Here is a 22,354-nt window from a genome sequence, read left to right as displayed (position 1 = left end):
AGAGGTCAGCCCCATTCTCCAGGCTCCGCGGAAACCTCACAACCGAACCTTGTAGGACCCTAGGGAGACAGCGGAGCCCCACCCCAGACAGGATGGAGATGGACTGTCTCATGTTCCTTGTGAATCAGGGCTCAAAATCCCAGGTTTAACATGACTTAGAAAAATAATGGAATCTGGTGTGTAGGATGTGGACCGCAAAGCGTGGCTGGGGGTCAAGGGTGCGTGGGGACATGCGGCACAGGGCCTGAGTGTTAGCACCCTGTGTGGGCCTAGCCATGTCCTGTTGGAGAAACTCCTTTCTGGCTGCTTTTCTGTGTTTCGAGGTGTTCTTACAGCTGTTTTTACTGTGAAGTTGGGTAGCGTCTTTTCCTGAAACACCCGCCTGCCCCTTCCTGCCAGGCCCCCATGGGACATGAGCTTTATGTGCTGGGATGGGCCCGAAGGCTGGAGAACAGAAGACTTATTGTCTGTCCCCAACCTACTGACATCAGGGGAGCCAGGGACACAATGGCAGTCACGCACCGTCTCAGCTGGAAGGGACTTCAGTGATAAGACCCAACATCCTGGAGCTCAGGTAACAAGAATGACAATGCCGTCACCCACGGATGGCATTGTTTGGGCACTTCCCAGGTGCCGGGAACCATTTTCTCTCATTGCATTCTCACCACAGCTTTCCAAGGTAGGGACTACAATTCTCCCCATTTTACAGGGAAGGAAACTGAGGCCTAGAGAAGGGGAGCCACATCCCAGGGTCAAACAACCATTGAGGGGTCCAGGTCAGAGCTCAAAGCCTGCCTCCAAGAGTCACGCTGTTCAGTGAGCCCTGGACTTGCCACATCACCAAGGTCAACTCAATATGTGTCCCCGCCAGAGAGGTTATCCTAACATTGGTGGTCTAGAAACTGACATGGAAGGCAGGAGGTGGCAACTGGCTTTCTCATTCCTGAAACTCAGGGAGGTGGTCAAAGTCTTGGGCCTTGTCCACATGTATTTTGATGTCACCAAGGCATGGCTTGCACGTGGCCCCGATTGACTCAGATGTGCTCGAACATGACCTAGATGTGGCTCAGATGTCTGGTCCCTAAGCTTACCAGGGGGCAAAATGACCCTGAGTTGGGACAAAGACACACTCTGGACTGCAAGAGTCACAAACAGTTTATTTATTGTAGGGAGGGACAGACTACAGAGCTGGCTCCCACACTCGCACTGAGACACAGCCTTCCCTGGAGGGCCACAGTGCGAGTCTTCACTGGGAGAGAGGAACGTGGGCTGAGGTTCTAAGAGGAGGCTTGGGTGACCACAAGGGCTTCCTGGAATTGGAGGATAAAAGTCAAAAAAGTTTTTAAAATTTTATTTATTTTATTTATTTGACTCCAGCGGGTCTTAGTTGTGGCCTGTGGGATCTAGTTCCCTGACCAGGGATTGAACCTGTGCCCCCTGCATTGGGAACACGGAGTCCTAGCCACTGAATAGCCAGGGAAGTCCCCTCAAAACGTTTTTTAACATCCTGCCCTGTTGTGGCTTATGGTGGTTTGTCCTTCACCAGGTGACCGCTAACATTGGGAGTCAGGACCCTGAACTCATAAAGGGTTCTTGGAAGGGTTAGAGTAGGAGGGTCTGTGTGTGACCAGTGACACCACGCAGGTGTCTGGGGCATGGATGAAGTACCCGGGTGCACAGTCTGGGATTATATAGGACAAGCGTCTCCACTCCAGCAGATCACCAAATCTCTCAAGAAGTTTCGTCAAGTGTAGATTCCTGACTGTATCCATTGGGTCCTAGGCAGCTAACATTTTTAAGAACACTCTGATTTTTTGGGGGAAACTAAGTGTGATACGAGGAATGGAACCTATTAGATTCTCCCCCAAGTTTCTACTATGATAATTTTCAAATATGTAGCAAAGTTGAAAAAATTTTATGCTTAATATTTGTATACTCACCACCTAGGTTCTACCATTCACTTTTTTCAAACCATACTTGTTTGATCTCAGATCTATCCATTTATTCATTCCTTTGACTAGATTTTAAAATATAAGACTATAAACAGGGTATCAGTGTGATGCTAGTCCTAAACAAAGGAATAGAGCAAAACAGGAAATTTGGAGAAAACATAAAAAAAAAAATAGAGTGAAATGATACCTTTCCAACTTAAACTGCCAATGATGAGTTATGGTTTGCAACTTGATTTAAAAAAAAAAAAAGAAGAAGAGAAAGTTGCTAAATGCCCCCTAATAAGAGATACATGAAATACACTAAGCTCTAGCCACCCAGTTATATGGACACCGGTTGCCCATCCAATATGAATTAAGTACAGCATGTGTCTTAGATAAACTGCTTATGTGATAATTGAATCATTTTAGGTAATAGTTCACTAGTGCATGACCTGTATATTCAGACATCCCTGCCTAGAAATAGGCAGAGCTGGATTTGAACCAGTTCTTTGGTCCCTGAGTCTAGACTTAGCCTCTTTTGTTATCATGCACAGTATGTGGTCATACTTCTCCATCAAAGCCAGCTGAAGTATGGACAGATTTTGAAGGTGGGCAGCTGAAAATGAGTCAAATGTCAACATGTCTTTGGAGACAGTTAACAAAGCCTCTTTCCCTTCCCTCTGCCTGAATGACAGGTAGGATGGAAAAGGCTGGAGGCACATGACCCCAGACTGGGACAGTCACCCTCTTCCACTTACAGACTAGGACACAAGGCCCTGAGAGGAGAAGGGACTCGCCCAACATCCCCATAAGTGACCTGGGGAGCTAGGATTGAATGCAGCCCCTATCTCCCATCCCAGGGCTCTCCCTCTGACTGTGCCCTCCCTGGGGGAGGGTGTTTAACTCCACTCACCTTGGTCAGAGACAATGAAATCGACTTAAATCCCAAGTTTTTCACCATTGACACTGGGATCCCAGATCTTAATTTGCCTGAAATCACAAACGTGGTCAGAAACTTGTGAGCTGGTGGTGGGGTTGGGCAGCTGTCAGTGGGCTCACAGTTCCTGCACGTGGCACACCTGATTCAGACTTCTGCCTCTGCTTCCTGTCCTCTGGCTCTGGCATCCACCCTGCCTCATCTCCCCTTTCTTTGCCTCCAGCCCCAGCTTCTGGCTGTTCCAAAGGACACCCTCACATCCTCTCACATTCCTGCTCAAGAACCATCAGGGGCTCCCATCATCCACAGCAGAGGGGCTTATACTTTGAGATTTCTCGCTCTAATAAAACAAAGACATGAAAAAAGCAGGGTGGACATAGGTTACCAGTTCACCCACCCCCAGGACCTGAGGTTCAGTAAGAATAACGCCCGCTTTTCTCTTGGCTTCCTTCACTAGTGACACAAATAGCAATGCCAGCTACAGCCAGCAACAGCAAGAACTGTTGAGCATTGGCCGTGTCAGGCGCCCCCTCTCTTCTCTGTAAAAACCTCTTCTTTATGCCTCTGAGGAAGGTGTTGCTATTTCCCCATTTTACAGATGGAGAAACTGAGGCTGAGGATGATAAGGTAGTTTGTTCAAGGCCAGGCAGCCAGCAGAAGAATCAGCACCAGAGCCCAGGTGTATCAGAAGTCCATTGAGCATGCTCTGGTTGTTTCCATTTCTGTCTCTCTCCTGCTGTTAGCCCATGAGCCTGGGACATTGCCCGCACCCTCTGTGGATGTCTAAGTTCTGGTGTGAATGAGCAAAGTGGGCTGGGGTGTTGGAGATGGGAGAGCGCATTTCCAGCAGGATGACCTGGAAGGCTTCCTGGAGGAGGCGGAATTCGAACAAGTCTCTGAGGATAGGTGGAAAATAAATGAAAGGGGCCCCACATGGAGGCACAGGCAGGAGAGGTAAAGCGCCTGCCCTCAATGTCCTGGGGAGCAGGGAATCAGACAGCAAAGGGACGCACCATTCTCGTTTGGCAGCAGGATGGAGGTGAGGATCTCGGTGGTGATGTTGTTCAGAAGTTTAGGCTGTGAAAGAGAAACAGCCCCGTCACCCTGGCTGAGAGTCTGAAGTCCTCTCAGCCATTCCTCAGATGGGCACAGCCCTGCCTTGTAGTGAGGGCAGCGGGTGAATATGCTGAGTCTCAGGTTCCCTGCTGGTCAGAGTTGCCAGGGCTCAAGGATCAGACATGCTGTGGGGGGAGCAAACCAGCTGGCCCTAAATCAGGCAGGTGGGGAGACTGTGGTGCATTCTGGGATGCACACCTGGCCTCCAATCTCCAGGGCTCCACTGCTCTGTTTCAGCAGAATTCTCCAAAGGAATTTCATCCTGTTTCCTGAGTTTTTGACTTCTCAAAGGAAGCCAGAAGTCCCGATTTTCATGTGGAATCCACCCCATTAAAAATATTTAAAAGTGTATACCTGTGGTGGATTCATGTTGATGTATGGCAAAACCAATACAATATTGTAAAGTAATTAACCTCCAATTAAAATAAATAAATATATATATAAGAAAAAAAGAATTAAGAGGCAAAACAAAAGGGTGGAAAAATATGCCTCCCCCACCCAAACAAAGAAACAAATACCCCACCATGGCTGAAGAGAGGATTCAGCCAATTTGAGATCTCTGATTCATTTTGACTTTTCAGGGCAACTGAGGATTCAGGAGAAGGGGCTGCCCAGGGTCACTGAGATGAGTCTATATGAGCAAAATGTGTTATAAAATAGATTTGTTTTCTAATTTATGGTCAAAACTTTACAGAAGGTAAGTCTGTGTGTATCTGTGTGTTTGCGAATGTGTAGACTCTCAGCTGTATCTGGCATACAGTAGGTGCTCGGTAAACACTTGAGCCAGGCGGTTGGACTTTGTGGCTAAGATTGGGAAGGCTGGCCTGCTCACTATGGAGCTGCCTGTGGGGACTTTATTCAAAGCCATTCCTAGGCAATGTCTCCTTTTGCGGTGGATCATCCTGGGCAATCTCCTGCATCCCCAGGGAAAATCTGTTCATACTCACGTTGAACACACCAATGTCTGAGTTCATCAGATGGATCCGATCAGCTCTGCAAGAGAAGATGCCCATGAGGCTGGTCCCTTGGAGTCGCATCCATTCATCCATCCATCCATCCATCCATTCAACAACTATTTACCGAGCACCTACCATGCACCAGACATGGCGCAGGCTCTGGATACAGCAGGGACCCACATGAAACCCTTGCTTCATGAGCTTACTTTGTAATGCCCTCCTACACTGGAATGAGTTTACGTTGCAACGTGCGAGGGAATCGGGGGAGATAGCAGGCACATGGTTGCCCAAAAAGCAGGCAGAAAGATCACCCCCAGGAGTGAGGACCATGGTGAATGGAGGAGACCATCCAGGCAAGGTGGCCTTTCCCTTTCTGCCCATCCCCAAGCAGCCTTCATGCGATACTCACACCCCAGAGGTTCAAGACACTGGGTGTTTAAAGAAAGCAGTGGTCACCAGGCAGACTCATTTCCATCTCCAGAACCTTCTCAGTAATTTTTGCATTTACCTGATTTCGTTAAAGCTGAACACAAGTAGGCTGTCTTCGACGTAAAACTGAATGTCCGAGGAGGCTTCCTGCAACAAGAGAAACCCAGGACCCATTTATTTAGAGGATTTTTGTCAGGGGTTGGGTGTGGGGCTCTGCACGGAAGTTCTGGGGTCAAGCTGACATGGTCTGAATCTCAGCTGTTGGCTGTGACCTTGGGAAAGGGTCTGACCTCTGTGGGCCTCAGATTCCTTCTCTATGGGTACAGGGCTGTTACCTGTACCCATGCGCCAATGAAAAGGTTGCGCATAGGATTGCTGCTGATGACAATGATGACAGGAGCCCATGTCCACGGGAGCCCTCCTTGTGTGTCAGATGGTGTTTTATGAGCTTTATCTGATTATCTCCTTTGATCCTCATGACTCTGTGAAATAAGTCCCATTATTATCCCATTGTAGAGGTGTGTAAACTGAGGGACAGGCCGGATGGTGACTGTTAACCAGTTATTATTATTGCAAAAGTCAGAAGCTGAGCCAGTCTCAAACACAGGTAGATACATCCAGCATCTTGACCCTTAGACTCAGGTGAGCTGAGTACCAGGCTCCAGGGCAGCTGCACCCAGAGAACAGACTTCTCTGGCAGGCCTGGGCTTGGAGGTCTTTTCTTAATTTTTAATTCTTTTTAGGCTATGCCGGATGGAATGCTTTTGAACTGTGGTGCCTGAGAAGATCTTGGGAGTCTCCTTGGACAGCAAGGAGATCAAGTTAGTCAATCCTAAAGAAAATCAACCCTGAATATTCATTGGAAGGACTGGTTCTGAAGCTGAAGTTCCAACACTTTGGCCACTTGATGTGAAGAGCCGACTCATTGGAAAAGACCCTGACATTGGGAAAGATTGAGGGCAGGAAGAGAAAGGGGTGGCAGAGGATGAGATGGTTGGATGGCACCATTGTCTCAATGGACATGGGTTTGAACAAACTCCAGGAAGTAGTGAAGGATAGGGAAGCCTGGCATGCTGTAGTCCATGGGGTGGCAAAGAGTCGGACACAACTGAGCGACTGAACAACGTATGTGGAATGTGGGTCTTAGTTCCCTGACCAATGATCGTGGTCTTTGAAAAGTGCCTGCTATTGGCCATGGAAGGGAAGTCCCCAGGGAGTGAGGCTGGCTGGGGTCAGTCCCCTCTCCCTGCTTGTCAGGGGATCAGGGTATCCCCACACCCTCAGGGGAAGCCAGGGCACCATGCACCCTGTAGTTGTGTGAATGGTGCCCACTGACAAGGCGTGTGGACAGCTTGCACAGGGCCTGCAGCCACCCTCCTGTAAGGAGAGGGTAACGTTGGCCTCTGACAATCAGGTGCTGTCCAGACTCCTTGGCTAGGCATGGAAGGCCTTGCTTATCCAGGGCCCAACCATGGATCTTGCCTCGTCTCTTCCTTCACCTTGTCCTCTGTAGGATGCAGTTGGTGCCCCACTCAGATCCCCCTTTTTTGGTTGGGGCACCCATTCCTCAGCTGCTGAGTGTCACTGCTGCTAACAGTTCCCAGCCGTTCCCTGGTCTGGGGACTTGTCTTTGCTGGGAGGTTATGTTCTTCCTACCTTGGGGGCAGTTAGTGACCAGTAACTGACAGACAAGGGCATACAAGAGGCTGGCCTTCCTGTTTCAGCCTGGGCTCAACCCCATGGCGCCACCATGCTCCAGAGCTCACTGTGCGATGAAGCAGAAGCCAGCTTCCAGCTGAGGCCACATCCTTGCTCAGTCCTTCTCCTGGGAGCTCTCCCCCAGTACAGCATTTTTCTAAGGGTCTTTGTCTTGGGCCTGTTTCTAGGGGTCCTACCTAAGATATCTTCTACTGGGCCTGTCCTTTGATGAGCCCACCCCCAGATCTTTATCCACAGGGTCCTTCTAAATGGAAGCTCTGAGATCTGACCTGCTTTGTTACTGAGAAAAGCAATTCAGAACTTACTTGGAGATGACTTAGTTCTGTTTATCTTTTGGAAGAGGAAGAGGAATTATCCCCTTTCCTTCTAGGCCTGTGGTTTGGACAGAGCCAACCCTAATCTCCCAATTTGGGATGTGTGTGTGTGTCTATGTGTGTATGTCCCAGCTCAGAAAATTTACATATTTCATTTTTCTGGTCACGCTGATTGGTTCATTAGTGAGCATTTGACCCTAAGTCATCCAATGAGAGTCAGTTTTGGAACTTTCGCTGGAACTACTGGGAAAGAGAAGCTTTTCCATTGAGGTTGCCAAGTTGATAGGTTATAAGCCTGATGTGGGTTCGGGGCACTTCCAAGAGGGACAAACTACCTGAGGATGAAGGCAACACAAGGAAAAACAAGGCTGCCAGATGGGAAGAGAGAAGAATGAAGATGACATTGTTTGAACACCTGATACAGCTATTCTGGAAACCAGCACTGACCTGGACTTTTCAGGTATATGCTGCTGCTGCTGCTGCTGCTAAGTCACTTCAGTCGTGTCTGACTCTGTGCGACCCCATAGACGGCAACCCACCAGGCTCCGCTGTCCCTGGGATTCTCCAGGCAAGAACACTGGAGTGGATTGCCATTGCCTTCTCCTTCAGGTATATGAGCTAATGCAATTCCCTTTGTGCATGTGAGTTAAATGTCTGCTTAAAGATTCTGACTAATTAAGAGTTGAGCCACCAAAGCCCCTGATTCTTGGTTCAAAATTCCCTTCCCCTAGCTCCGCGAGGTAACAAGAGTGGCAGAAAGGTTTAGCAAAGCAAGAGCGGGTGAACAAGAACAGTGAACAGGGGGATTCCCAAGGTTGCTGTCAACGTCTCAGACAACTGAACTCACGATGCCCAGGGTGAAGAGGGGGCGGCTGTCTTTATTGGTGGCGAATATTTCCAGCACGATCAGTTGGGCCACCTTGGCGTTGCCCTGGTCCAGAATGAGCATTGGGGTCGTCTGACTCATGATCTTCACGATCTGTGTGGGCCCCAGCTGCGCTGCTGCCTGGAAGGACATCAGACCCATATGACGCCTCCCAAGTGCGTCCCCGTAGTCCACGAGCCCCATGTGGTCCCGTGAGACCTGGCCACTGCCCACCTTCCTGGACTCCCCCATTCCTCTCTGTGCTTCCTCAGATCCTGGAATAAATTGTTGTTCTGCCCATCTCACAGTCTTTGGTTTGGACTCTCCCTCCGCCTGGAATACGTTTTCCTTCAGGGAAGCCCTCCCTCATCTCCCAGGCTGGTTCAGATACCCTGGCAGTTCTCCTATAACCCCTAGAATCTATCTGTTCTTTGTCACCACTAACTGTCCTGTTAGAGTGAAATCTCCATGAGGACAGGGAGCAGTGTGTTACAGCCACCAGTGCTGGGGGGACAGAGTGGTCCCACACCTCCCTCCCTCCCCAGACGCCAGCAGACAGACCACAGCAAACACCCTCCAGGCTGCAGATGGCAAGTGGACCAACCGTTTCGTCGATCACCTTGATGCTTGACTTCAGCTGGCGGGCTACCTCAGGAAGCTGAGGAAGAGAGGAGGTCAGAGCCGGTCAGCTGGTGGGGACAGGGGAGACACACCTCCAGCAGTTCTGCTGCCGGGATCCCCCAAACCCCAGAGAAGCTGGGAGAGCCTGGTGGCCCAGTGCATGTGCCTGCCCCTGGTGGGAAACAGCCTCTATGTCAGTGGCTGTTGGGAATGCAGTCCCAGCCAGCCTGAACGTTTACTGTGGATTGGTGGTGGTTTTCTGTTGTGCTGGGTTAATAAGGATTCCGTGGCTGTGACAGAATCCGGGCTCAACAGGGAGGAGGGCGCTGGGAGATGAGCGATGCCTGCCGTGGGCCCTGCAGTGGACGGCAGCATTGCATCGCCGTGCCCAGTCAATACCTAAGATGCCCTTTGGACAGAACTGTTATCTGACAGAGGAAGCAGGTGTTTCAGTTCCAGGAAGGCAGAACGAGGACTGGTGCTGGATGCTACAGGAGGTTTTCAGCTTTCTAGTTATATATATGTCAGAGGCAGGCTCTGTTCAAGGAAGGAGTGAGCTCTCCGTTGCTGGAAGTATGTAAATTGATCCTGAAAGGAGGTTCCTGCTTGGGGAGGGGGGTCCTTACGCCCTCTTTGATTCAGGAAATACCCATGATGCAGCAGAGCTGGCTTCAGGCTCTGTTCCATGCTGAGACTTACCACATAGTCCAACAGGACTGTGAGTTTTCCCGAATGGAGCAAGGCAGCTATGATAGCGACCGCCACATCCTTCCTCACGGTGAGCTTGAAAGGGGTCTGGTTCAGGGTGGGCAGATTCAGGGAATCCCCAGCATCACTGAACAGCTTAGTCACCTTTCCTTCCGAGTTGAACAACCTGGCCTGCAGAGACACAGAGCAGAGAGAACTCAAGCTCCACAGTGTATCTAGTAATAACCTAGAAGGAAATGACACCCTCCAGCCGGTTTCTCTTTTTGCAGTTGCCCCCAGGAAGCTTAGCCTGGCAGTCAGTGCCTGGCTGTTGTAGATGAAGGGCTATCTCAGCTACTTAGCAACACCGACTCCATCTGCACCCCTCAGGTAATCTCTGGTTTTTAAAAAATCTAGACGTCTTGTTTGGTACTTAGGTTTCAACTTCTTAGACACCCCAGAAACCCTTTAGAGGAAGAGAAAATTCAAGACTGCAGCAGAATGGATGGGAATGTTTGGTGTTGCAGTTTTCCAGGGGTCCATGAAAACAGGTCTGAGGTTCATGCTGCCTTGCTTGGCCTGGTCCCAGAGGGTGTCCAGCCCCCCGTGTGGTGGGTGGCTCCATATTTGAGAAAGAACTGATGGTTGCTGGGCGCCTCCTGCCTGCCAGGCCACATGTGGTATCGTTCCCTCCTCTCCTTAGTGACTGTGTTATTACATTTTACAAAAGAATTTGAGGCTCAGAGAGGTGAAGAAACTTATCCCAAGTCACACAGCCAGAGAGTTTTGGAGCTGGAAGAGAAATTTAGATCTGTGTGATCCTCCATGATGTGTCTGCATCCTGGGCTCTTGTTCAGAATCACCAGATATTTGAGATTGTCAGGGGCTTGCCTGAGAGAAAGACCAAGAGTCCCTCCTACTCTGGCCCCTGATGGCGGAAATCAAGGTTGGAAGAGGTTGGGTCATTGGGGTCAATATTCTGTGTGTGGCCCGTACACTGAATTTTCTTTGCCAGAATGGTTTATGTGGGACGTGGTCAGCTTGTTGAGACTTTTCTAAGTCTGCCTGTGTGTACTGTGACCCGTGTTTTCTCACCTGAAGCAGATCAATGGTCTCTGACTACTGGTGGTCAGAGAAGGGAAGGAATGTCCCCAGTTCCCTCTAGAGGTCCCATGATACTCACCCCCAGAATGAGATGGACAACACTGTGGTCGATGACAGGAGAAATAAAATCAAGCTTCAGGTGCTCAGAATTGAGAGACATGGGCACTGCTCAGGGAGAAGAAAATTCTGTGAGGATGGAGGGCAGTATTGGATGGCTTGGTGGGAAGTTGCTCTTGGCTGAAGCACCATTTTTGCTCGGGGTGGGGGCGGGTGTGCAGGGGTAGGAGCAGGAGTCATGATGATGCTGATAAGGACAATGATAAATATGATGAGACTTATCAAGCTGAGATTTATCAAGCACCTGGTAAAGCGTTAAATTGTACACATGTTAGCTCATGGAATCCTCATAATAACCTTAGGTCCTGCTATGACCCTCATTTCACAGATAGAGAAACCAAGGCTCAGAAAAGTGGCATGACTTGCTCAAGGTCATACTGTAAAAGGATCTGAACTCAGTTGGTCCTGTGTCAACATTTTGGTTTGGAACAAAACTGACCTATTGATTATACCTCTCCACTTCCCCCACCAGTCTGATCGGTACCCTCCACCCTGGCAGGGTCTGGGTCTGTCCTAGGGATCCCTTGCGTCCTCCTCGGGATTCCCCACTTGGCCACCAGGTGGCAGTGGTGTCTCATCTGCCCTAGCTGTCGGGTGGAGAATAGAGATCAGGGAGGGATGTGGGAAGTTCCTTCCTTAGTCTGCCTGCTTCTGGGAGAGCCTGTGGAGCCTGGGGAGCCTGGGGAACCCTCCTGCTCTGCCCCAGGGAACAGAGGAGCTGGATAGACTTGGGGTTCTTGCCCTAGTAGCTTAGGCTAGCCTCTTCCTGCCTCTGAACCTCAGTTTCCTCATCTTAAAATGGGGAAAGTGAAAGTGAAAGTCGCTCAGTCCTGCCCGACTCTTTGTGACCCCATGGACTATACAGTCTCTGGCATTCTCCAGGCCCAAAATGGGGAGGCAGTAGGATACTTGCCTTGTAGATTGTACAGGACTGACACCTAGCAAAATCAGCTCATTCAGATCTGAATGAATCAGACTTGAAACTTACAGAATTGGGTTTAAGCCTTCCCCTATCACTAATTCCTCCTGTGAACTGGACAAATGATTTCATTTATGAGCCTCAGTTTCCTTATCTGTTAAGTGGGATAATGATCGCTACTTCATGGAGTTGTCTGAGGAGTCAGTGAAGCAGCCCAAGGACTTGGCCCAAAGTGGGTGCTCTATAGATGCTGAAAACCTATTGATACCATTCTCCTCTTCCTAATCCTCTCTGGTGGCTCTTTGAATGAGCCTCTTCAGATCCCCAAAGAGTAGATGGTAGAGTTTTCTTCTCCCCACCAATCCCCTCTCTGAGGGGGTCCAAGAATTCAGACTTTAACTGTGAAGGGTCTGAGGATACAATTTGTTTCTTCCCTTGATCCCTCTTCTCTGATAGCCCACAGTAGTCTCTGTATCATCCATCCATCCATCCATCCAACCATCCATCCATCCAGCCAGCCATCTATCCATCCATCCATCCATCCATCCAGCCAGCCAGCCAGCCATCCAGCCAGCCAGCCATCCATCCAATCATCCATCCATCCATCCATCCATCCAGCACACATCTGTAAGCACCTCTCTGTGCCAGGCAGAGCATCTGCCATGTACCAGGCACTCTCCCATAACATTTTAATCCTCAACAATCCTGGAGGCAGGGATGTATAAGCCCCCTTTTTCAAAGCCATGGAACAAATCAGTGGCAGAATGGGAATTTGAACTTGGGTTTATCTGGGCACCCACTGGCTTACATAGAACCTTGCATGTATTATGTACTCATGAAATCACAGCTGTGGTGATATCCTGTCTGTTCATCCTGGGCAGAGATCAGATGATGCTTATCCCTCTTGCTACCAGGCTGAGTTGCTGCTCAGGCCTGACCAGGGGAGGCTTGCCTTGGGCAGAGGGCAGAGGCAGTGCTTGGAGGTCAGCTCAGCAGTCAAGAAAAAAGGAGAGAGAGAGAGTGGTGCACCTACCCTTCGTCAGGTTCAAGAGTTCCCCACGCATGTCCTCAAAGCCCGCCTTGAGCACAGAACACAGCTGCAACAACACAGATGCAGGGCCTCCATCAGCCAGGGTCAGCACACAGCCCCACAGTGACCCGTGCCCAGCTCACCTGGCTGAGTCCCGCCCCTGTACCCACGGCCAGCCAAATTTTCACCCATGTGCTTGAGGACTCAGTGATGCGTCTACTCCCCCAACCACCACCACTGCTCAGAGATCACCACAGCTTCTGGTGTCCCCTGGGATCTTTTGCAATGATTTGTCCCTTGCCCCGTGTCCAGGTGTGCCTGACCTGCCAGCTGTCCTCCCCATGAGACTCATCGTATTCACAAGAGCCCATGTTCCCATAACAGGGAAATCCAGAATGCGTTCCTTCATTCACTTCTTCAGTCAACCCTTGGTACTGACTTCCTTGCATGTGTCACATTAGAACAGAGGCCAGAAAGACAGACGCAACCAGACTGGTAAACATTCTTTGTGGGTTTCTAGCCCCAACACATCTCTTTGCCCCTTGAATTCTTCTCCCCTGAAAATTCCAGCTGTTCTCGGGAATTCCCTGGCAGTCCAGAGGTTAAGACCCTGCACTTCCAATGCAGGGGATGCAGGTTCAATCCCTGGTCAGGGGCTAAGATCCTACATGTTGTGTGGCTTGGCCAAAAAGTAAAAATAAAACTAAAATAAAAAAAAAAATTCAGCAGTTCTCTGCAGGGGTGATTTTGTCTCCCAAGAGACATTTGGAAATTTCTGAAGACATTTTCAATTGTCGCAGTTTACAGGGTAGTGTTACTAGCACCTAGTGGGTGGAGGCCGAGGGTGATACTAAGCTTCCCCCAGTACACGGGACAGCCCCCGAAACGAACAACTATGGGGACCAAATGTCACAGTGACAACCCCAGCCTTGGTTGTTCTGCTTGGGAAGGAAGTTAAACATTCACCTCACTTGATCCTGGGCCCCAAAGGCCTTGCTCCTTGCTCGAAGCAGCCTGTTTTCCAGGGCAGTGCTTTGAGACGCTGTCCTTTTGTCTTAGGTTAAAATTCACCAGTGAAGAACCTTCTGGTTGACCACCTTTTGCTACTTTTGAGAAATGACTATTTACTTTGATAAATGTTCATTTTTCCTATGAAAAGCCAGCTGCTTTGCCCTTCTCCAGCTGCTTTGCCAACCCTGAGCCCAGGGAGGATGGAGGAGTTGGGCTCAAGGACTCCCAACATTCTCTGCCTGTTACTCGTGGGAAAGGTGTTCCTGGCTCTCTCTGCACACCCTCTCAAAATTCCCCTCCCTTTAGTTCCACCCTTGGGTCTCAACCATGGTGACATGTTAAAATCCTCCTTTGGGGGAGCTAGAATCCTCTGAGATACCAGGGCCCACCAGACCAATTAAATCTGAATCTCTGAGGTCAAGCCCTGATATCAGTATTTTAAAAAAGCCCTCCCAGGAAGTTCTGAAGGGCAGCTGGCATTGGGACCCATGCTGAAAGGGGCTATAGCATTTTCTAGGTGGGCTCCTGCCACATTTAAACATGCTGCCCCTTTTCCTTTCTTGCCACGTGAAATATTCGTAGGAGGTAGTCTCGAATCCAGTGATTTCTGGTGGGAAATCATGATGATTGATGGAAGGCCAGTTTTCTCAAATTGTTCACTGGATTTGGCTTTTCACCCTTAAAAGCAGATATTTTCTCAAACTGTTTCTCAGTTTTTCAAATTGCTCACTGTATTCGGCTTTTGACTCTTAAAAACAGGCTATTATGCAAAGAACATTTTATAATCCCAGGTTCTTGCTATCTTTTCTAGTGGAAGATATATTTTTAGCTAGTAAAGTATAATGCCAGTTAAAATGTGATTTTGCCGGAAGCTGGGAAAAAATTTCCAGCTGAGCCCTACTTTAAGAAACTGTCACCTTTAAGTAGAAGAAAAATTTCTTAAAAAAAAAAAAATCTCACATAAGTAAAGCTAAGTTTTACAAAATTATTCCTTTCAAAAGGCTCTCTGGAAAGGTTTTAGAAAGTATTAAATAGGATTTACCTGGTGATACAGTGCATAAGAATCTGCTTGTCAATGCAGGAGACACAGGTTTGATCCCCTGGGAAAATTCCACATTCTGGAAGCATATTAGTCTGTGCACCACAGCTGTTGAGCCTGCACTCTAGAGCCTGTGAGCTGCAGCTACTGAGCTCATGTGCCATAACTGCTGCTGCTAAGTCGCTTCAGTCGTGTCCGACTGCGTGCGACCCCAGAGACGGCAGCCCACCAGGCTCCCCCGTCCCTGGGATTCTCCAGGCAAGAACACTGCAGTGGGTTGCCATTTCCTTCTCCAATGCATGAAAGTGAAAAGTGCAAGTGAAGTTGCTCAGTCGTGTCCGACTCTTAGTGACCCCATGGACTTCAGCCCACCAGGCTCCTCCGTCCACGGGATTTTCCAGGCAAGAGTCCTGGAGTGGGGTGCCATTGCCTTCTCCGGTGCCATAAATACTAGAGCCCACGTGCCTAGAGCCTGTGCTCTGCAGCAAGAGAAGCCACCACAGTGAGAAATCCATGGGCTGCAACTAGATAGTGGCCCCTGCTCATTGCAACTAGAGAAAGCCTTCACACAGCAATGAAGACCCAGAGCAGCCAAAAAATAAAACAAACAAATAAATAAAAATTTAAAGACATTATTAAATATGGTGCAGCTATTAAAACAGTTATGACTATCATAGACTGGTATAGGAAACAGATATAACTTAGAGGATATCAAATAATACTGATGCTGAGTGCAGCCACATAAAAGTATGAGTGCAGATGGATGGAGATTTGGAAAACAATATACAAAAGAAAAAATAGCTGCTAAGTTAAGGTAGGAGGATTATGGGTATTTTTCTCCCAAAGTTTTGGTTATTGTATTGCGTCTTTCAGTCAAAAAAGTTTTACTATAAAAAATATATTAATTATCTGATAAGGTATTTTTAATCCCAGGAGAACCATTGGTGTGAGCACATCTTGGAATTCACAGTGAAAATCAATGGTCATAATGGCAGATAAATCCAACTTATTGAGTTTTAGCTTATCTGTGACATATAAGGGACATATAAAGGGAGATGGACTCGTGTTCACTGACTCAGAAAAAGAAATCCAACAAGACCTGCTGGGTAACAAGCCCCTGATGACACAACCAGGGTAGTGTGGGATCCTGGTGTTCTAGACAGAGCTAGCTTGGATCAGTTTTTGAGAATCAACTGTTAAATTTTCAGGAATTTCTAAGCTTCGTGATAAACCTGACATTATTAAAAATCAAATTGTATATGCTTACAATTAAATAAATTATGCTAAGAGCAAAGTCAACTCAAAACTCATTGCTTCCTAATTATTCTGTTCTATTTTACCGTTATCCATTGCTATTGAGATTATATATGTCTATTGTATCTGCATGGTGGAAACACCATCCAATAATGTGCAACCAAGCATCTCTTCCTGACCCTGCTCAAATGTTTGTCCCAATTTCTGTTCAGTGAATTCACACTAGTAGCTTGAAATTGACAACAGAAGAGGTGTTTACATCAGGGAAGTCAGTGAATGCTACAAATCAGGGCTTCCTTCCTCCAACCCCTCCTGAGTCGATTGTTAACAATTTATCAGCACATCACTGTTCAAGGTCCCTCAGCTGTCTTTTGGCAGTTTCATTACCTTGACCACAAGGATCCACTGCTGAAAGAATGACTCAAGCCCAGAAACTTCCCACTCAAAGGAGACACAGGTCCCTTAGCACCAGCCTGCAGTTCCACCTCTGACCCACAGGGGGGCAGGCTTCACAGACCAGAGAAACGCTGACTCTACTTACCTCGCTTTTCACCAGTTCGGGGAGCGCTGGTGTCAGAAGGCTTATGACCTTGTCGGCTAAGCATTTGAGCAGGAAGGAGAGCCTTTGAGGGAGGAAAAGAGGGGAGAGATGAAGTGGGTCAGGGATGGTCACCTCTCCCCTGTGTTACAGAGGCGAGACCAAGTCCAGGGAAGGAAGGAACTTGCCCAAGGCACAGGGCCTGTTAGAGACAGGGCTGGGTGTAGCCCCTGAGCCTGGGGAAGATAGTGGCAGATGGTTCTCAAGGACATGGGCTGGGGGTTGTCTTTAGCAATGTTATCTGGACACTGGAATGAAGGCAGTGGGCATTTCCCCCATTCTCCTGCTAAGGAGGGATGGAGGGAAGCATCCCGTCTTTGAGCAGCTGTTGTGTGCCCTTCACTCAGCTGGTTACTTGAGGACACTGCCCGATCTCATCCTCTCACTATGGAGGTGAGGCACGGGGAGGTGACTTGTCCAGAATGTTGTCTGGACAGTAAATGCGAGAGTTGCATTATGCTCGCCTGACTCTGTAGTTTAGACCCATGGCTGCACGCAAGCCTGCCAGTGGTGGTTTGGGGCCCAGAAAAGAGCCTCCTCTCCACTTTCAAATGTTTGTTCCAATTTCTGGCACGATGCCTGAGATCCCATCATTATTGCTTCACCCTTCAGCTCTCTTAGGTGTCACCGATTTCCTGAAAGGAGCCCCAGACCAGGAACCAGGAGGGAAAAGTCCCTTTCTTTCTGTGGGCCTCAGTGTTCTCCATCTGTAAAATGGGGCCAGGGCACCACCTGGCTTCCCTCCCAGGTGTGCAAGGGGCCCGGGGAGAGGTGGCGGCACTCACTTGTGCAGCAGGCTGATGCGCAGGCTCCCGCTGGTGTTGGAGCACTCGCTGAGGACCAGGCGGTCGTGGTCCTTCTCCCTAGTCTCCACGTGGATGATGGCTTGGGCCTCCACCTCCACGTGCAGCTCCACAACGGTCTTGAAAAGGGGCCTGGGAGTGGAGGAGCCCCAGGCTGTGAGCTCCAGCCTGGCCTGAGGCCGAATCAAGCCGTAGTTGCTGTCCACCTCCGCCTCCTGCCTCTTGCTCCTCCCTTCTCAGGCTCCATGCTGGGCTCTCCTCATCCCCTTATGTGTATACCTCACTGTGTCCCAGGCTCGGTGTTTGGATTCCTCTTCTGATTTAAATCCTCTACACTTGCCAGTTTCCAAACTTACACCTAAATTCTTTCTCAAACGTCTTACTGGTGTCTCAGATTTAACGTGTATATAGACAGAGGAACCTGGCCGGCTACAGTCCATAGGGTCGCAAAGAGTTGGACACGACTGAGCATCTAATACACACAAACTGAACTAGGGATCCTTCCCCAATCCCTCTCCTCTCTTGATCTTCCCTGCCTTGCTTTCTGGCCACTCCATACTGTCTTGGCCCTTCAACCTCCACACCACCCTATTCCCACCCCGAGCCCTAATTGAATCCATCAGCAAATCCTCTTGTGTCCTCTGAGACATATTTTGAATCCAGCTTCTTCTCACTACCTTCCTGCTCCTAAACCCTGGTCCACACTCTTATTGTCTCCTCCTGAATTATTACAGTAGCTTCTGGATAACCTCCCTGCCTCCACCCTTGCCCCCCTGCCCCCGCAGCAGCCAGGAGGCTTCTTGAAGAATGTGAAATCACGTCAAATCCCTCCTCTGCTCAGAACCCTGCATGGCTCCTGTCTTCCTTGGTAAAACCAAGTCCTCACCTTGGCCCACAGGCCCTGTATGCTCTGACCTCCCACCAGGCTGTCCTCTCCCCTCCTTTCTTAGGCCACCCTGTGAACCAGGCAACTGCACTCTTGCCTGTGGGCCTTTGCCCTTATTCTCCCCTCTGCTTGGAACTCTCTTTTCCTGCATGGAGAATGGGGGCGGGGAGAATGAGTGGAAGAAACTGTCCGGCTCACGGTGCCCGACTCAGGGGACACTCACACGTTGAATCCAGCCACCATGTCCAGGGGGGCCTTAACCATCAGCTGCCGGCCGTTGGCCAGGGGCTGCACCTGCAGCTGACCGATGCTGGCTGAGGTGACTTTCATCCTGGATGGGACATGGGCGGGTTAAAATTCATGCTTCGTATTCAACTGAGCATCATCCCCAGACTGGTCCCCATCTTAGCTGTCCCCCAAAGTGTCCAGGCAGCAGCTGGACCCAAGCCCTGTCTGCTGACTCCCCTCGGCATGGTTTTGCTCCCCTCCTCCTCCCCACTGTCTGGAACATTTGCATGGCTCCCCTCCTAACTCAGGAGATGAACCTGAGCTTCTGGGGCTGACCTGTAAGACCCTCTGTGCCCTGGCCCCTTTGACCTCTCCCTCTTGGCCTTGGGGTCTGAGCACCAGCCATTCTGACCCACCCTTACCCTTTGCCTCTGCCCAGGTCAGTCTCTATGCCCAAAATGCCATTTCTTCTTGTCTTCTGGTGACCATGGAGTCATTGGCTCACCTGTCCCCACCGCTGAGAAGCATCACCTTTTCTCTTCATCCTCCCACCCCAGGTGATTTTCCTCTGGGGTCTTCCCTCTTAGGGTTCCTGGGTCCCTCTTATGGTTCTTGGTAACTCCTCTGGGAGCCTCTGAAGGAGAGGCTTTTTTTGATCCATCCTTCACAGCCAGGCACAGAGTTGACACCAACCAACGCTTGTTGACCATGCAAAGCGTGTCCAGGGCAGAGGAGTGGGCAAAGAGCCAGCTCCCAGCTTGGTTCTGCTCCACTTACCAGAGAATATGCTTCAGGATGGATTTCACCAGGTTGCCGAAAATGCCCCTGGATGACTCCTCCTCCATGGCAGTGAGCAGTGGCAGCTGCTGCAGGGTGTTGGTAACATTGTGATTCTTCAGTTTCTGAGCCAGCACTGGAGACAGATCCCAGGGATTAGGGTCCAGCGGGAGGGGCAAGGAGGATGGCTTGGTGGGGGCTCCAGGCTAGGAGTGGACATCACTCAGGGCTACTTGGACTGGGACATAAGCTGAGGGTAGGGATGGCTTCATTCTGAGGATGATGGTCCAGATAGATTATGTTCACATGAGACTGTGGCTGGGCATGGACGGGACCATTCCCACCTTGAACATTGCCAGCCTCCGCCAGGAGTGTCGGCCAGGACACCCGGAACAGGGACCTACGTGTCTCTCATTATCCACTGGCAAACACTCCGAGAGGCCGGGAGCTCCTAAGGCCTTGTTTGGGGCTGTTTTGCTGCTGAAACGAACTTGCTAATGATACCCTGGCATCTGCTTTCCATGGGCCTGTTACCCAAAGAGCCCCAGGTGCTGTATAGAGGAAGATCCGGGAGCCCTGGGTTCTGGTCCCTGCTGGACGTCTCCCCTGAAGACTAGAGCCCATTTGGCTTGTGTGCAGAGCAGGTCAGAGTGCTGGAGAGCTGATGCTGAGAGTGGCATTGGAGAGCAGCCCTCAGCCAATGAATGACTGGTGGGAATTGGTGTATAAAGATCCTGCCTCCCTCCCTCCACCCCTGGGCAGGATGACTTGGGTGTGTGTCCCCCACCGTGTCCCAGAATCCCTGTGTGTTAGTGCCTCGTGGAGACCAAGCTAGCCTTTTAGCCTGCACTGTGACGATGGAGCTGACCCCCATAAATAAGCCTCCTTTGCCAGCCAGCGCACTGTTCAGTACTGTCTGTCGAGGTTCTGGAAGGACATGGAGGAGGAATAAGAAGCTTGGCCCTGGCATGCTCCTCTTGCCCAGCTCCAGTGGTATCATCTCCCAAGACTTCGGGCTGGGAGTTGAGTGGATTTCCTTGGGCAGCCAGTGACCCCCGGCTCCTTTCTAGGTAGTTGCCAGAGACAGCTTCCCAGTGAATCAATGGTAGTCCCTCCTGCAGAGAATTCCATTGGCTCCCTGGCAGGCAGTTCTCTGCCATCTGGCCTCAGCCTGTCAACCAAGGACCGACTCTGACCTGGGACAGTTCAGGGAATTTCCCCACCATTCTGGGGGCTTCAACCTTCTCCCCCCATGAGTTCTGGGGGAGGATTCTCCCCACCAGGTTTTTTCTGTACTTGGATTTCAGCTCCCTGCTGCATCCCAACCCCTAGGGGATTCTTTGGCATTCTCTCTTTATTCCTTTTTAGCTGGTTTCCCAGTGTTTCAATTCGTGCCAATAATATCTGATACAAACCCATCTGTTGGGCTTACTGTGTGGTTTCTGCCTTCTGACTGGCCCTGACTAACGCAGTTGCCCAGTGGGACTGAGCCCCAGTTCCCAGTGATAACTGGCTTGCCTTTGCCTGACTTGCTTCCCGCTCTCCTGCAGCTGTTGCCTGGGATCACCTCCAAAACCACCCCCTTGCACACAGCTCCTCGACTCAGACTCTGCTGCTGGGAAACCTAAATGGCTGCCCTTCTCCAAGCTCTTTCTGGCTGAAATTCCATGTGCTTGCAACTCAGTGTGGGCCCAGAGCATATGTGCCTCCCCAGGAGTGCCTGGAGTTCTCAGCTCCCCTTCCATCCTAGGGGAGCCATCTTCTCTAGTGGATATACATCCACAAGCTATAGTGCCTTCCAGCTGTGTAGGGCCTGGCCCATGCACAGGGCCACAGCCCAGGCCCACTGTATGCAGAAGGTTGGTCTCTGTGCTCCAGTTGGACCGTTTTTGGTGTCACAGCTGGGCCGAGGATGCTGCTAAACAGCTAGAAGGCCCAGGACAGCATTCCCCCTATAGCAAAGAAGTATTCGATCCCCAAAGTCAGTAGTGCTGAGGCTGAGAAGTTCAGCTGTAGAGGTCATTAAGCGGTTGTCACTTTCTGTCTTATTGGATGATCCTGACAACCTGGGGAGTGGGGAGGCCCTCTTGCAGAGGAGGAAGCCAAAGCTCAGGGAGCTGCCAGGGCCACAGAGCTGGAGCTTGATAAAGCTGTGCCTAGGGTGCAGGCAGCCAGACTCCCAGCTGAAGGTGCTTGCTTTGGAGACTAGTTGCATACTAGGTCTAACCCAGAGGAGGGGCTCTGGCAACGGGGTTTAGGCAAGAGCAGCCGGAGAGGCATTTGCATCGATGCATGTGATGGCCGCATACTCCTCTGAGGGCTGTGGACCTCAGAGTAGTAGGTTTTAGAATCATGGAATTTAAGAAAAGGATCTTGGAATCATAAATACTTGAGATCATAGACCCTCCCAACCTTTGTAACTTACCTTGTCAAGTCTCACTCAAGACTTGGGATCCAACCATGCCTTGTATACCCCTAGTGATGGGGAACTCCCTCCCTCCCTTGGAGGGCTGCTCCACCTGCCCCCTTGCCTTACAGTGATAAGGCCTGGGCGGCCAAGACTTACTTTGCTTGATGACTTCTGTGCTGAGACTGAGAACCACAGGAGGGCTTAAGGTGGCTCCTACCAGGTTGGCTGCCAGCAAACCACAGAGGAAGGTGAAGGTCCACGGGTAGGCCATCTTCTTCAGGGTTGGCAGGTGGCACGTGGCAGAACCTGGGATGAGCACAGAGGACTCCATTAGCTGAGCAGAGAAGGCCCAGGCCAGGCCTGCCACACCTGGTGACTTGGGGTCATAGAGTCCAGGAGAGTCTGTTCAGTGAGATGGTTAGGAGAGTAGGCTCTGGAGCCTGACTGGGTCTCTGTGTCCTTTGACAATCAACTTAACCTCTCTGTGCCTCAGTTTTCTCATCGGGAAAATAGGCATCATGACTGCTACTTCATGGAGTTGAGATTAAATGAGATAATATCTAGAAAGCATTTAGCACCATGCCTTTTGCATGGCTGGATTCC

General features: G+C 50.1%; 1 protein-coding gene across 1 annotated transcript; it reads right to left on the bottom strand.

Annotated features, from left to right (window-relative positions):
• Positions 1–1,173: 1,173 nt before the first annotated feature.
• BPIFB1 (BPI fold containing family B member 1) lies at positions 1,174–22,022 on the bottom strand. Its single transcript, XM_055543225.1, has 15 exons — positions 21,908–22,022; positions 19,342–19,477; positions 18,560–18,667; positions 17,433–17,582; positions 16,591–16,672; positions 12,749–12,812; positions 10,759–10,844; positions 9,588–9,767; positions 8,872–8,925; positions 8,250–8,408; positions 5,449–5,516; positions 4,932–4,977; positions 3,882–3,945; positions 2,845–2,921; positions 1,174–1,310 (listed from the first exon to the last, which is right to left on the bottom strand). Exons 1-15 carry the CDS (start codon positions 22,020–22,022, stop codon positions 1,278–1,280), a joined length of 1,422 nt encoding a protein of 473 aa, XP_055399200.1. The 3' UTR covers positions 1,174–1,277.
• Between the last annotated feature and the right edge of the window lie 332 nt (positions 22,023–22,354).

This window comes from Bubalus kerabau, chromosome 13 (assembly GCF_029407905.1).
Source record: "Bubalus kerabau isolate K-KA32 ecotype Philippines breed swamp buffalo chromosome 13, PCC_UOA_SB_1v2, whole genome shotgun sequence".
In the NCBI taxonomy this organism is placed as follows: Eukaryota; Metazoa; Chordata; class Mammalia; order Artiodactyla; family Bovidae; genus Bubalus; species Bubalus kerabau.
Note: the sequence above shows the minus strand (reverse complement) of the source record. Positions and strands in the feature narration are given on the sequence as shown.